Source organism: Acanthopagrus latus, chromosome 12 (genome assembly GCF_904848185.1).
Source record: "Acanthopagrus latus isolate v.2019 chromosome 12, fAcaLat1.1, whole genome shotgun sequence".
Taxonomy (NCBI): Eukaryota; Metazoa; Chordata; class Actinopteri; order Spariformes; family Sparidae; genus Acanthopagrus; species Acanthopagrus latus.
The window spans coordinates 258,734-272,784 of record NC_051050.1 but is presented as its reverse complement, the minus strand read 5'-3'; the positions used below and the strand labels follow the sequence as shown (position 1 = coordinate 272,784).

At 39.9% G+C, this 14,051-nt stretch overlaps 1 protein-coding gene across 1 annotated transcript in view; it reads right to left on the bottom strand.

The window, feature by feature from the left end:
- Positions 1–13,160, bottom strand: part of slc38a9 (solute carrier family 38 member 9) — a 40,752-nt gene extending 27,592 nt beyond the window's left edge. The window contains exons 1-5 of the mRNA XM_037118098.1: positions 12,870–13,160; positions 10,960–11,099; positions 4,087–4,216; positions 1,832–1,950; positions 1,662–1,725 (exon numbers count right to left, since the gene is read on the bottom strand). Of these exons, the coding sequence (XP_036973993.1) occupies positions 1,662–1,725; positions 1,832–1,950; positions 4,087–4,216; positions 10,960–11,057 (411 nt within the window). The 5' untranslated portion in view covers positions 11,058–11,099; positions 12,870–13,160. The remainder of the gene's footprint in view (positions 1–1,661; positions 1,726–1,831; positions 1,951–4,086; positions 4,217–10,959; positions 11,100–12,869) is intronic.
- Positions 13,161–14,051: the final 891 nt, after the last annotated feature.

Sequence of the window (14,051 nt, the reverse complement as noted above, 5' to 3'; positions counted from 1 at the left end):
GATGGAAAGACCCAGTACCTCAAATACAGTCAATGGAGTAGGGAAACTATGCACCATATCAAGTTGGAGAAGATAAGATACATAATCAGGGAGTCTACTAGGAAATGTTATAATATCTGGCAGCCTTTCTTAATGTTTGTTGATGATATGGAGGCCGATAATACAGTACTATAAACCCCTGATACTGCCCTCTGTCTTTTATGTCTTTTATGTCTTCTATTTCATCTATTTATTTTTATTATTTATCTTCTCCATGTCTGGATATGTGAACCCAATGTTTTGAACTCTGTATTTAATGTTACTATTGTAAGTCTGGTATTTGGGGAAAGAGGGGATGAGCTGGGCTTGGGGGATTTACTGTCCTGTTTAGTTGGACCTGTTCTGAATTCTAAATTGTAGGGTTAGGGTTAAGTGTTAAAACTAAATAAAAAGACCTTGATGAAAAAAAAACACTATAAAAAAAACACTATTGCTGTACTCCAAAATCCTTTTAGGTTATACATTTTTGTGATTCTTAAAATTGCTATCAAATTTTGATTCTGTGTAGTAGTAGTAGGGTCACAGAGTCTGAGACAAACAGTGAATTTTTCTTTTTGCAAAGAATCACATTCTTTAAAAATGTCCTAAGAGTAATTTAGTATTTGGTGTTTCCCCCATTGACTTTAATGATAGCATACAAGTGACCTGGCATGGAAGAAAGTCAATGACAATCAGGACTCCTTGGTCTTCTTTGGTCTTCAAGTAGTTCTTGTAAAGCCTTGAGGTGTGTTTGGGTTCCATTTCCTCACTGCAGTATGAAGTCAAGTCAAATCATGGCTATACTAATGGTTACTAAGGGGCAGTGCATGAAATTCTACAACACTTTTCAGAAACTGGATCAGTTCTATCTACAGTGTGACCATCAGAACAACATCAGAACAACACAGCAAGCTTAGTTCCCAGAGTGTTTGAAAAGCAAATGAATCACATATACAGAAAATGTTATGTTATGTAATGTAACAAACAACAAAAGACTCTAATCAGCATAGGTCCTGTCAAAAGAAGACTTGGAATGGTCACAGAGTACGATTAACAGTTTCTTAACAACTTCTCAATATGGAAACAAGGCCAAAAACCTGGTGTGGGCTGAGACATCCCAGAATTTCACAGTGAATGGCTGAATAAGTCCTATTTACTGATGACTCCTAGTTAGAGATGGATGGCAGTAACATAAGTATTTATGTAAGGAGAAAAACAGGAGACAGAGAAATATCTCAATGTTTCAAACCCACAGGGAAACATAGGTGTTGGACACTTGCCCAGAATTGACTCCACCCTGACCAAGGAGAAGTGCCATAGTTAAAATGTTTTGTGGAGAAGTGCGATGAAAAATGTAAAGAAGTATGAATGTATGAATGACTAGAAAATGTGCATTTCCTGTGAAAATACAGTGTGAATGCTGTCAGCTGAAGTGATTTTGAAAAAACTGCTGATATGAGAAAAATAATTCTTAAAATGCACAAAACTATAAATTATAAATTTAAGACAGTATAAATATAACTTATGGCAAGGAGTTTGCAACTTCACGTGGCACATCTCTATCCGAAAGTCAAGACTAGTTGTTTTGGATGTGGCCACAAACAAGCCAAAGACCTTAAGTAAGTGTTAATGAAGCACATCACCTGCTTTATACCCCAAGGTATGCTGAGGATAGATGTGCCCATCATTGTGTTCCATATAGCAAATCTGTGGAGAGAAAAGCAATAGTCAAGTAATAATCACACATTATAACTCAAATATGAAGACAACATATAGCGCAGGCTGATCTAAAGCTGACAGTGACAGGGCTTACATGGTGATGATACTGGGGTTTCTAGAGGTGTGGTCAGTGCCAGACACCTTGAAAGCTGTACCAAGTGGGCTGTAGACATAGATCTCTTCTGGCCCAGGGATCACATGGTTTGGAGGACTCTGGAGGGAGAAAAAACAGTCAGATACCAAAGATCAGTGGTGTAAAAGTACATTTACTCATGTACTGTTCTTAAGTATAAATTTGAGGTATTGGTACTTGAGTATTTCCATTTCCTTCTTCTTTAAACTTTATAACTTCAGTTACTGGTTACTTTGCAGATGACCAGTTTCATCAAAGCCAAAGTAGTACGTTTTCAAATCAATTTATTTTGTCAGCAATCAGATTTTAAAAAAATAAAATAAACAATAAACAGAAAAATGCCATAATATCTAATAATTGGCCAGGCCGATGATGAGTCAACCACCCTCATATATGTAAATAAATGTATGACTTACTTTTGCTCCTATTTTTGATAAATTTATTGCCAGAAAATTACATTGGATACTTAATTACAATTAATATAAGATACTTTAAAAGTGTTACTCATCACCATTTGGGTGGGTAACTTTCACTTTACCAAAATAACATTTTATAAAGATAGCCGCTGCTCCTCCACATTGAGAGGAGCCAGCTGAGGTGGCTTGGGCATCTGTATCGGATGCCCCCTGGATGCCTTCCTCAGGAGGCGTTCCTCACATGCCCCACCGGGAGGAGACCCCGAGGAAGACCCAGGACATGCTGGACTGACTATGTCACTTGGCTGGCCAGGGAACACCTTGGGATCTTCCCGGAAGAGCAAGAGGAAGTGTCCGGGGAGAGGGAAGTCTGGGTGTCCCTGCTCAGACAGCTGCCCCCGCGACCAGCCTCGGATAAGCGGAAGAAAATGGATGGATGGAAAGATGTCCCAACTGTTAGTCTAGTATGACTTTTGGGTACTTGCCAAAGATCAAGCCATCAAAGGTGCATTAACATGAGCTTTGTAACAGTCCTAATTTTTTCTGGTTTGCTACCTCTCTTCATTTTGGTATTGGGTTCAGAAAAATTATAGTTTGCAATTGCTGGGTTTGTTGCATACTAGATGATGTCATCTTGTTGTCTGTGTCAGACAAAATATCAATCTTTTCTTAGTTCACTATACATTTATTTCACAATTTCAAACTTTTCTGAACTGATTTCTGACAACATAAACTTTAACTAATGCCTAACTTGAAAAAAAAAAAAATTCAACCTTTCCATTAGTGTTCGCTGTGTTGTTGGCTCCTTATTCCCTGCTTTTTCCAATCAAGCTGGGCTCCATGATCTCACTACCACATCAAACAGCCAAACGATTAATAAATATATGATTGCATTTGTTAAGTACTACCCCAACCTGTTTCAAGTGAGATTACCATAGCATCACTTTAATGTTATCAAAGGGTACTTATTGATGATGTGAAAAATTAATTCTGAAAAGTTTTACAATGTGATCAAATTTAGGTGTACTGACGAATGAGGATGAGGATTTTGGCCAGACATGGTGAACAAGATGATATCATTTAGTATGCACCAAACCAAACATTTAGAAGCTGTGACTTGCACATTTTCTGAACCCAATGACAAAAGTCAACACAGTACAAATAGCTAAGAAATAAAACCACTGAATGTGATATTTTAGCCAGTGAAAAGTGAAAAAATCATAAATTGCTCATGCAGTAATTTGACATTGTTGAATTTCTTTTCATAATATGCTATGAATATCAACACTGTCACATACAAAAGTTTCAAGGAAATTAAAATGATGATAAATAAAATATAAAATAATATAGATAATTTGTTAACTAGGTTCTTTAGCTCTGAAGCTATTTTTAATGAGTGGTAATCTGTGGTACTCAATTATTTTTTAAAGGACCAAATAACTTCTAAATGTGATAAAGCTATATCGATAGTACACAGAAACAAAATGTGGTGGCAAGACAGTGAAAACCAGTGGAGTAACCCTTTTCTGAAGATGAGAGATTTTTCTTTTTGTGTGAAAAATGATTTATCATTTTTAATTTGATTCTATTAACATTCTGCAATATTTATATAAATAATAATTTATGTTGTAAAGAAGCATAGTACAAAGCAAAAGTGTTTCGAACAAGTTCTCACTCTGCAAGTGGAGTGTCGGAGTATAGGCAGCTCTATTGTGAGAAATGTGATGAAATGTGAGCGACCATACACAACTGCATTCCTAAGACCAGAGCATTCTACATGAAATTAGCTATACGACTTACTAGCAGACGGTCAGAAGAGCCCGTCAACCTGCCGTAGTAATGGACTCTGCTGTTGAGAATGGCAGCCTCAGCAGAGACTCTCTCCTGTGGGTCATCATCTACGATGTTTCTGGGCTCTACGTGGAAAGGCCTAGAAGAAGCAGATAAAATTAATTATTTCTAACAAAATTCTATCTATCGAACAATTTTAAGAAGACATTAAACGTACAAGTCAGGCAAAAAAATTCTCCATTGTGAGGCTTTGCAGCACTTGCGTGCTTCATATAATTCTAAACTAAATATCTTTGGTTTGTGACAGTTGATAAGACAAAATAAGCAATCTGATTATGTCACCTTGGCCTCTGGCTACTAGAGATGGCCAAACAGAAAAGAAAGAGTGTTTGTAATGCTCCATGTGCTAGAAAGCTAGGTGGTCACTGTGAAATGCCTAACTGGATTAAAATTCACACAACTGTTAATGCCAGAGTCTCTCTCTCTCTCTCACACACACACACACACACACACACACACACACACACACACACACACACACACACACACACACACACACACACACACACACACACAGCTAATGTCTTAGTATTTGCTTGTCAAGTGAATTCCAGGAAGCCTAACCTGCAGAAAGCATCTTGTTTATTAGAAAAGCTGTGAGAAAAGAAAAACATGTACGGTCTAGGTCAGCTCAGCTGCCCATGCAATACAAGCTTTGGGTGCAAGCTACTTTAGTAGTATATTTTGTCTTTTTAAATACACAAGGAAGTTAAAGAAAAACTACAGTATAATTCAACAAAACGCTGAATCATTCATGATGTTGTCATGAATGATTGAAAGATTTTCATTGTTGATGCAAAGACTAATTATGATATATATGCAACAACGAATAATTCCAAGTTGTCAAATAAGAAAAAGGATATCTAGGGATTATACAGTGTAAATACATTTTTAATTTTTAGTGCAATTCATTGACATAGACCATACCACATATACTGAGAATACACTGAGCATTGCAACACTGAGGCTGTATTCAGGAAAGGACAGAAAGGACTCTACTTCCTAAGTTCAGCTCTTTTAATATGTTCAGTAAAATGTTGCATATCTTTTATCAAACTGATGTTGCCAGTGCAATTTTCTTTGCAGCTATCTGTTGGGGGAGCGGCATCAGGGCCAGTGATACCGAGAGACTTAGCAAAGTCTTTTAGAAGGCTGGCTCTGTAATGGGGACTGCTCTAGAGCCCCTCGAGGTGGTTGTGGAAAAAAGAATTCTGCACAAACTGCTGACCATCATGGACAACACCTTACATCCTCTCTAAGACCTGCTGATCAGGCAGCAGAGTGCCTTCATCTCAAGGCTCCTTAAACTATGCTGCAACAAGGACCATTACTTCAGGTTTTTACCTCTGCACTGCCATAAAACTTTACAATCACTCTATGGGCAGGGAGAGGAGACAGCAGAACCAGAACTGAATGCCCCCCCCTTTTATCACATTTTAGATTTACATTCAAACACTATTCTATTTATTAAATATGTGCATTTTCAATCTTACAGTATGGTAGGTGTATGTATATATTTGTAAATATATGTTATTTTTACCATGCTTGTGTCTGATTTATGTTGTGTTATTGTAAGTTGTTGTGATTTTGTGTTAATTGCTCATGTGACAGTGAAAGTTTCCTTGTGGATCGACAGATTCACCTGCTGCATTCCATTTTTATAAGGACTGTTGTTCTGTTATCACCTCTAGACTTTCTTTAGACATATTTGAACACTAAAAATTAGACAACAAAACCAGCTACAGAACATTTTCCCATAACTTAACTACTTAATGGTCTTCACAAAGCTTTGCACATGATTAGTAAAAGCTACATTTATTCATTAACACTTCCTTTGTTGATGAAGGTTCCCAGTCTTCCAGGTCATGGCAAATATAAGTGCTGTATCATAGACAACTGGCAAGTACAGTTGTCTACTATACAGCACTGAGAAATAACTATTCCTTTTAAAACAGCTGCACATAATGAACCATTTGTGCATTGTATAGACATCATTTGTAACTGGTAAGGAAGATCTACAAATGTGTTACAGGTATGTAACATTTGTGTGTGATATTTGTTTACCGTTAAGATTCGGAGGACGCAAAAACCTTTGTAAAAGGATTCAGCAATACATCATTTATAAAAGGTAAGGAACATTTGAAGTGGTGCAGTTTGTGCTGCTGTGCTTGTAAGTGCTGACATAATCTACAGGTCTGGGGAGGTTATAGACAGCTGGAGACACACATAGAGTAACAGCCATTGCTCACCTGCATGTGAGGCGTTTCACTGGCCAGTCGTAACTGGTTGAGTTTCACATTATCGGCAAAGTGTTAATAGCATTTAGGCAGCATCAACTATTCCAGAACAAGCTCACGAACAGCATACTTTTGCATGAGCACTAGTTGGACAATGAAAGACAATACACCCTAAACTAGCATTTTTTATGATAAAACATGAACATGAAGATTTAAGATGATAAAACGCACAGAAGCCCTCCAAGTAATCTATTAAACAACACTCAACCAGAGTGCCTGACAGTCATCGTCTACTGAGCCCTGAACCATAGTAACATCATGATTTAGGCCCCCTTCCACAGAAGACAGAAAAATGTTCTGTGTCCCCTCAGAGTTTCCCTAAAACAGAAGTTGTTGAAAACGGAAAAGGCAGTTTATTGCTGCTCAATACATTAACGTTATGCCTTCATGTCCCACTGGGTTTCATTGATGACAGCAGTGTTTCTTTTCTGTTGGCCACTGTTAGTGTGTTTCTTTCAATCATGCTGTTGTTATTTGCATTTTTCTTAGCTCAGCTTCCTCAGTATTGATAGCCGGCTAACTGTGATTCAAGCATCTGAGGCTCACCACTGCTAAGTGACAGACGTGTTGTGGAGAAAAAGACTCTTTAAAGATCAGGGGCCTCAATTATAAAGCTTGCGTACGCACAAAAAAACACATGACATGAAAATGTGTGTACATTTACAGAAACTTTGACCCATGTGTACATACATTTTGGTGGCAAGGGGAATTGGCAGTGTCAATGGTGAGGTGGTGAACAGAAGCAAGAATGCAGCAATGAAATGTGAAAGGCAATATTCTACACATAACAACAAATGTTTAATAACAAATAGTATTGTATTGTGTAAAATCGCTGCAGCAAACATGTCATGACATGTCAGTCAAACAGAGCACATTGTAGACAGCGAGGCAGCTGCCACAAACACTGCCTTTTGCACCTGAACCTCTTGTGCATGTGGACTGTATAAATCAAAGCCTGGAAATTAATCCATTTGCAGTTCTCACACAATCATCACACTCTTTAACAACATTGAGTCCTAATCATAATACAGGCCAAGTGCAGTGACAAAATGTATAAACTTATAAATAAGTATTGTTCAAGTATCAAACCTCAATTTTCAAATGATATCTCAGGGTGGGGGTTACCACTAGTTGTAAAGATCATTAGGCAAGTGAAGTGGTCAGTCTGATATCATAGTGAAAATATAAATGCGGCAGTGCCAGTCGTGCCTGATGCTGCATGATGGATGTACAGTCTTTCACCATCTTCGACAGGGGTGTAGTGCATTAAAAATGATTTCAAAATTCTTGAGCGGCACACTGACCCAGAAGAGACTTCTTTCTCGTGCATACATGACTTATTCATTGCCCTGATATGTTCCTCTCTATGGTAGTTTATGGCAAAAAAAAAAAATGTTTTTGAACCTAAAATCATTCCCCCACTTGAAAATTTTAACTTGCAAACTTGTAAAAGGGAGGGAAATGAGTGGGTGGAAATCACAGGAAGGCCAGAATATTTTTTTTAAAAAAGGGAAGAGCTGTCAACGTTCAAACAAGAGCTCATTCAGAAGCTACTTGAGGTCAAGGAGACACTTGACACACAGCTAAGCCATCACCGAGGGGGAGGAGCAAATCAGTTTGCACTACCTGTTAACCATGCAGCTTCTCTGCCCGATGACATGTCCCTCCAAATACAACATGCTCACAGAACTCTGGCACAGAAACCAGCCCCTGAAGCTACACCAAGGTCCATTGTTATAAACTTCCTGCAGTTTGACGTTAGGGAAACGGTTTTGAAACACGCTTGGAAGACTAAAGTTCACATAAATAATAAACAGATTTTGTTCGATGCATACAAAGTGATGCAGAGCCTACAGGGTAATTAAAAAAGTGCTCAATGAGAAAGGTATTGGCTTCCAAACTCCATTCAAGAGGATCACAATCCACTGGAGCACCAGTCCGCAGATCTACGAGGAAGCAACGGAGGCTGCACGGGAGCTGTGGGTGCAGGGGCTTCAAGTGACCGTCACTAGAGAGGACACAGGCCCCTACATAGAGGAGAGCATACTGAAGGCGTTTCCATGGCAACTGGGAGACGCCAGGGCCAGAGGAAAATGGAGCTTCAAGTGATCAGGAGATCAGCTGTTTATCAAAATATGGTCATCACACAGTTTAGTGAGTGGACTGAATGGATATAAAGAAGGTAACTCTGAGTTACTCAGGCTTTTTCTTTATAAATAATGTTAAATATTGATTAAACAGTTGAGCAGTGTGGCGTATGTTGGACTTATCTAGTGGATATGGAATGTACATGTAGGCTGATCACTTCTCCACTGCAGAGGGCCCCAACCATCGGCGGGGTAGTCTCCCTCCCACTACCAACAGGGACTCAAGAGGGACAAGGGTCCCCTCTTTCAGGTAAGTTTTTGTTTCTGTTCTGATGTTCTTGACAATGTGTTACTGTTTACTGTTCAAAATAGGCAAGATTTATTTTTAAAATTTTCAAAGCAAGAAATTTGCAGTTGTGCTTTGACATTCGTATCACATGTGATATCAGAGGTGATATCTAATAATTTCTAGCTTTGATCTCATGATTATGACTTTATCTCTCATAAATATGGCTGACCATGGGAATATTATTTCATCAAGCTTTATTTTCATCTTATCCTTTTCTCTTACTGGTGGAAATGGGCTTCCATATTTATCACTGTGAAACCCTTGTAAAGCCTGGCAATGGTTACTTTTGAACCCCTGATTTGGTTGTGTGTGCAAGTCTGGACATGTCACTGTTTAATATACAGTAGGCCAATCGTTTGTTTGCTTAGGTCCTTAATGCAGTTGCTGTTTCTGTAATTTGTAGTTAGTTGTTTTGAGCGTGTAGGTCAGGTGAAATGCAGCCCGCCGCATACAGACTGACAGGAGGATACTGTATGTGCCCATATCATTACATACACTATATTACCAAAAGTATTCGCTCACCTGCCTTTACTCATTCTATGAACTGAAGTGCCATCCCATTCCTAACTCATAGAATTCAATATGATGTCGGTCCACCTTTTGCAGCTATTACAGCTTCAACTCTTCTGGGAAGACTGTCCACAAGGTTGAGGAGAGTGTTTATAGGAATTTTTGACCATTCTTCCAAAAGCGCATTGGTGAGGTCACACACTGATGTTGGTCGAGAAGGCCTGGCTCTCAGTCTCCGCTCTAATTCATCCCAAAGGTGTTCTATCGGGTTCAGGTCAGGACTCTGTGCAGGCCAGTCAAGTTCATCCACACCAGACTCTGTCATCCACGTCTTTATGGACCTTGCTTTGTGCACTGGTGCACAGTCATGTTGGAAGAGGAAGGGGCCCGCTCCAAACTGTTCCCACAAGGTTGGGAGCATGGAATTGTCCAAAATGTTTTGGTATCCTGAAGCATTCAATGTTCCTTTCACTGGAACTAAGGGGCCAAGCCCAGCTCCTGAAAAACAACCCCATACCATAATTCCTCCTCCACCAAATTTCACAGTTGGCACAATGCAATCTGAAATGTACCGTTCTCCTGGCAACCTCCAAACCCAGACTCGTCCATCAGATTGCCAGATGGAAAAGCGTGATTCATCACTCCAGAGAACGCGTCTCCACTGCTCTAGAGGCCAGTGACGGCGTGCTTTACACCATTGCATCCGACGCCTTGCATTGCACTTGGTGATGTGTGGCTTGGCTGCAGCTGCTCGGCCATGGAAACCCATTCCATGAAGCTCTCTGCGTACTGTACTTGGGCTAATCTGAAGGTCACATGAAGTTTGTAGCTCTCTAGCAATTGACTGTGCAGAAAGTCGGCGACCTCTTTGCACTATGCGCTTCAGCATCCGCTGACCCCTCTCCGTCACTTTACGTGGCCTACCACTTCGTGGCTGAGTTGCTGTTGTTCCCAAACGCTTCCATTTTGTTATAATAGAGCTGACAGTTGACTGTGGAATATTTAGGAGCGAGGAAATTTCACGACTGGATTTGTTGCACAAGTGGCATCCTATGACAGTTCCACGCTGGAATTCACTGAGCTCCTGAGAGCGGCCCATTCTTTCACAAATGTCTTGTTTCACAGTCTGCATGCCTGAGTGCTTGAATTTATACACCTGGGGCCAGGCCAAGTGATTAGAACACCTGATTCTGATCATTTGAATGGGTGAGCGAATACTTTTGGTAATATAGTGTATGTCACATAAAAATATGCAGAGATGTTCAACTTTGCTGATTAGAAGAAGCCTTCTTCTTGTCAACACTTTGCATTGACCATCTCTACTTGAATGTGGGTGTGGAGAGGGTGACCCGATAAGGGGCTGATCACCTAGCACACAAGCCCAATTTGAATTGAGATTTATAAAAGGAAATTGAACACTGGCAGGCGCACATCAAGTTGAACAAATTAAGAATATTTTTTGCCATACTTACATTTCCTCATTTGTACATATGAAATGTGTGTGTATTCTCTGCATGGCTGTCCCCCCCCCCCCCCCCATACTGCATAGGTTCTCGTGTAGTGCTTCAGTGAAATCTACCTTTTAGGCTTGAAGTCCAGCGAGTCTGTGGAGCCTCTGTGTGAGTAGCTCTCTCCGGGCAGCTCTGAGCTCAGCAAAGGCCTGCAGTCGTCATCCATGTTACCTCAAACTTGCATCTAAAGCTTCTCAACTTTCATGACCTGAATGGGGTGAAAAATGTAAAAAATCAACATGGAGACCATCACAGATTGCAATCATATGTACAGTATTTATATTAAAGCTAGGATGATTTCTGAATGTGCTGTAACACTCAAGAGGCAACTGGTTCCCATCAAATTCAGCATCCTGTGAAAAACATTGAAAACTATACAATCCATTATATTGAAGATTGTGCCAGATGGAATATTTGACTCAAGCAAGTTTCAAATCTGATAAATTAGATTTTCATACAGTCAAAATCTGATTTGGCCAAATTAACCTGCCTGCTGGCCTAAGCACAAACACGAACATAGAGTACACAGCCCCAGGTCAATCATCACTTCAGCCGATACTGTTCTTTGTTAGTTTAGAAAAAAGTTACAACAGAGTTGACCAAAACCAAACTGCCAGCCTGAGAAGTAATCTAGCTTTGGTAAGAATTAGTAGCAGAAACCAGTGGCTGCTTAGAATGGAGAAAACATCTCAGAACATCTTAGTATCAGTAGTAATGTAAAAAGAACGTGACTTTCTCAAGTGGAATATTAACTGTTAATAAAGTACCACTTTAAGCATCAATGACCTTTTCCTTAGGGTTGAATTAACTTTACTGCTTTGTGCCTCGACCAACCAGTCAAGTTGCATAGTGTACAGTATACAGCCTGGGTTGACTGGATGGTTAACCACACGGCATCCTAAAGTCTTTAGGTATATGCTTAATATATGGGTGGCAACAATATTGAAACAATTTGACCTGACAAAGATCTAGTCAAAACATTATTTACCTCTACATTTTTGGTTTGGCATTAGTGTCCAGCTGTAATTCCTCATAAACTTTAGCAACACTTTGCAAACTTCTACCCCTGACAATAAATGCTCTGTAATACTTAAAGTTGAATTTCAAAAAAGTCTGAACTTGTATTCTGTAAATAGACCTATTTAAAGCCTCTCAGAAAAAAGCATTACAGTGCTATACCCAGGAACAAAAAATATACAAAACCAGCAAACAATATGCATTGGACTAACGATGTTAGACAGTGTACCCAAGTTACTGATGAGGATACTCATATGCATGGCGATCTCATCAATAATCAGATGTTACATGAGCTACACAATTAGCTACACAATTCCAACTATAGGTCACTCATAGAGGGTCATAATTACTATAATGATAATATTAATTTATGAATAATAATCATGATAATAATTGTAATATTCTTGATCTTCTGGGAAACATCTCAGTCGTTGGGACGCCCAGGAAATATATGTAAGTGTATGGTCCCCTCACATCAGCAGCCACAGTAATTGACTGAGCCTGGCAGTGGCACCTACATACCAGCTAACTCTAATGCTTTAGCAGTAACATTAGATAACCTCATCCACACAACCTACGTCAAACCAGGTGGCATGTGACAGCACAAATAAAACCCTGTACAAAGTATCACACCCTGTACAGAACACAAACAACAAACTGCTGTCAGATAATGATTGAGACTAGCGTCAGAATTATAACTTTGATTTTACAAAAGTGTCCTACTTTACAGTAGATTTTAAGGGAACTTCCAGTGATAAAACTCACGTGAAAGGAAGCGCACTTAATATTTCCTCTGAAATCCTTCTGAAGAAATGTCAACTGCTGAGTCTGCAATATATATTGCTGCCTTAAGCAAAAAGTAGCAGTTTGTCTCTAATTTCACCTTAACTAGGTTAGCTATCGTCAACCAAATAATACGAAAAAGCACATGCAGACTAACGGGTTAGGTCAACATCCTTACCAAACTGACTTTTGAAGAGTTCCTTCCTGGTGTCCTCAGCTCATCACAGGTTTGCTGTGTCAGCGAATGTTATAAACCCGAAATGTGGACTAACGTGCGAAGAACGGACGTCTACACACAGCGGCGGTGCTGATATAATGTTTCAATTATAAATATACAGACACAGTAAAACAATGGCAAACTGTTTCTGACCGCAGAACGAATGTGCTTGGAAGGAAGTGAAACACTGAAAGTGGAGCCCCGACTCATGAGGAACTGGAGCTGTGACTGTCTGGTTGTTTTGGTTTTCTGCTGTTTCTTCTTCGCTTTGTATTTGCTCTTCTTCGAGGAGCTTTTAATGGATCGTCAAGCTGCAGTACCGCCGCCTCCTGAACTGGAATGCGTGTGCGACTGTTCAGGGCGACTCTGACAGATCATTTACAGTAGCTACAGTTTTCTCAACGGCTGCCACACATTGCTTGAAATCGTACTAAATATCACAACATATATATACAAGTTCAAAATATTTGATTTTCCAATGTTAGATAAACAGCAAATGAGTAAAATGGTATATGAACTGTATGAACCTTAACTGATGAAAAATGTACAGTTATTTGAATGTTTATCCTGATTTAAACCAATGGGGAGAACAAAAAGACCTTCTCACCATCCTATCTCTGGTCTGGATCATGCCTGAGATTCTCATCCACATCACAGGCAATATTGGCCCTAGCCAGATAGAGTGGGGCGACCCCCCAGTATGCCTTATCCACACCTGGCAAGTCTCACTGGTAATAGACAGAGGTGGTCAACATGGGTGTAGGCAGAGCCATTTCTTGCTATATGCGGGTGCATAGGGCCCCCACACCACTAGGGGTCCCCTCAAGTTGCAAGTCTGGCCTCAATAACTGAGGAGTGACCTGAAGGAAAAGGTGTGAAATGTACCTGGCACTTTTTCATAGCACCTCCGCTGGGGTTCCAAACGAACCAATGTGATACATACGCCTGCTGATTGGTCAGATCTCATCTCTACCGCACTGCATTGCTATGACAACCAGTACTACTAAGTGAGGAGAGGTGAGGCGAGTTGCGCTGAGCCGCTGATATCCGGCCCTGACTGACTGAAGTGACACCCATTTTAGTGAATTATAGCAGGGCCAGCGTGTTGGCATTACATTTGGGAGGGAGGGTGTGTTGTTAGGC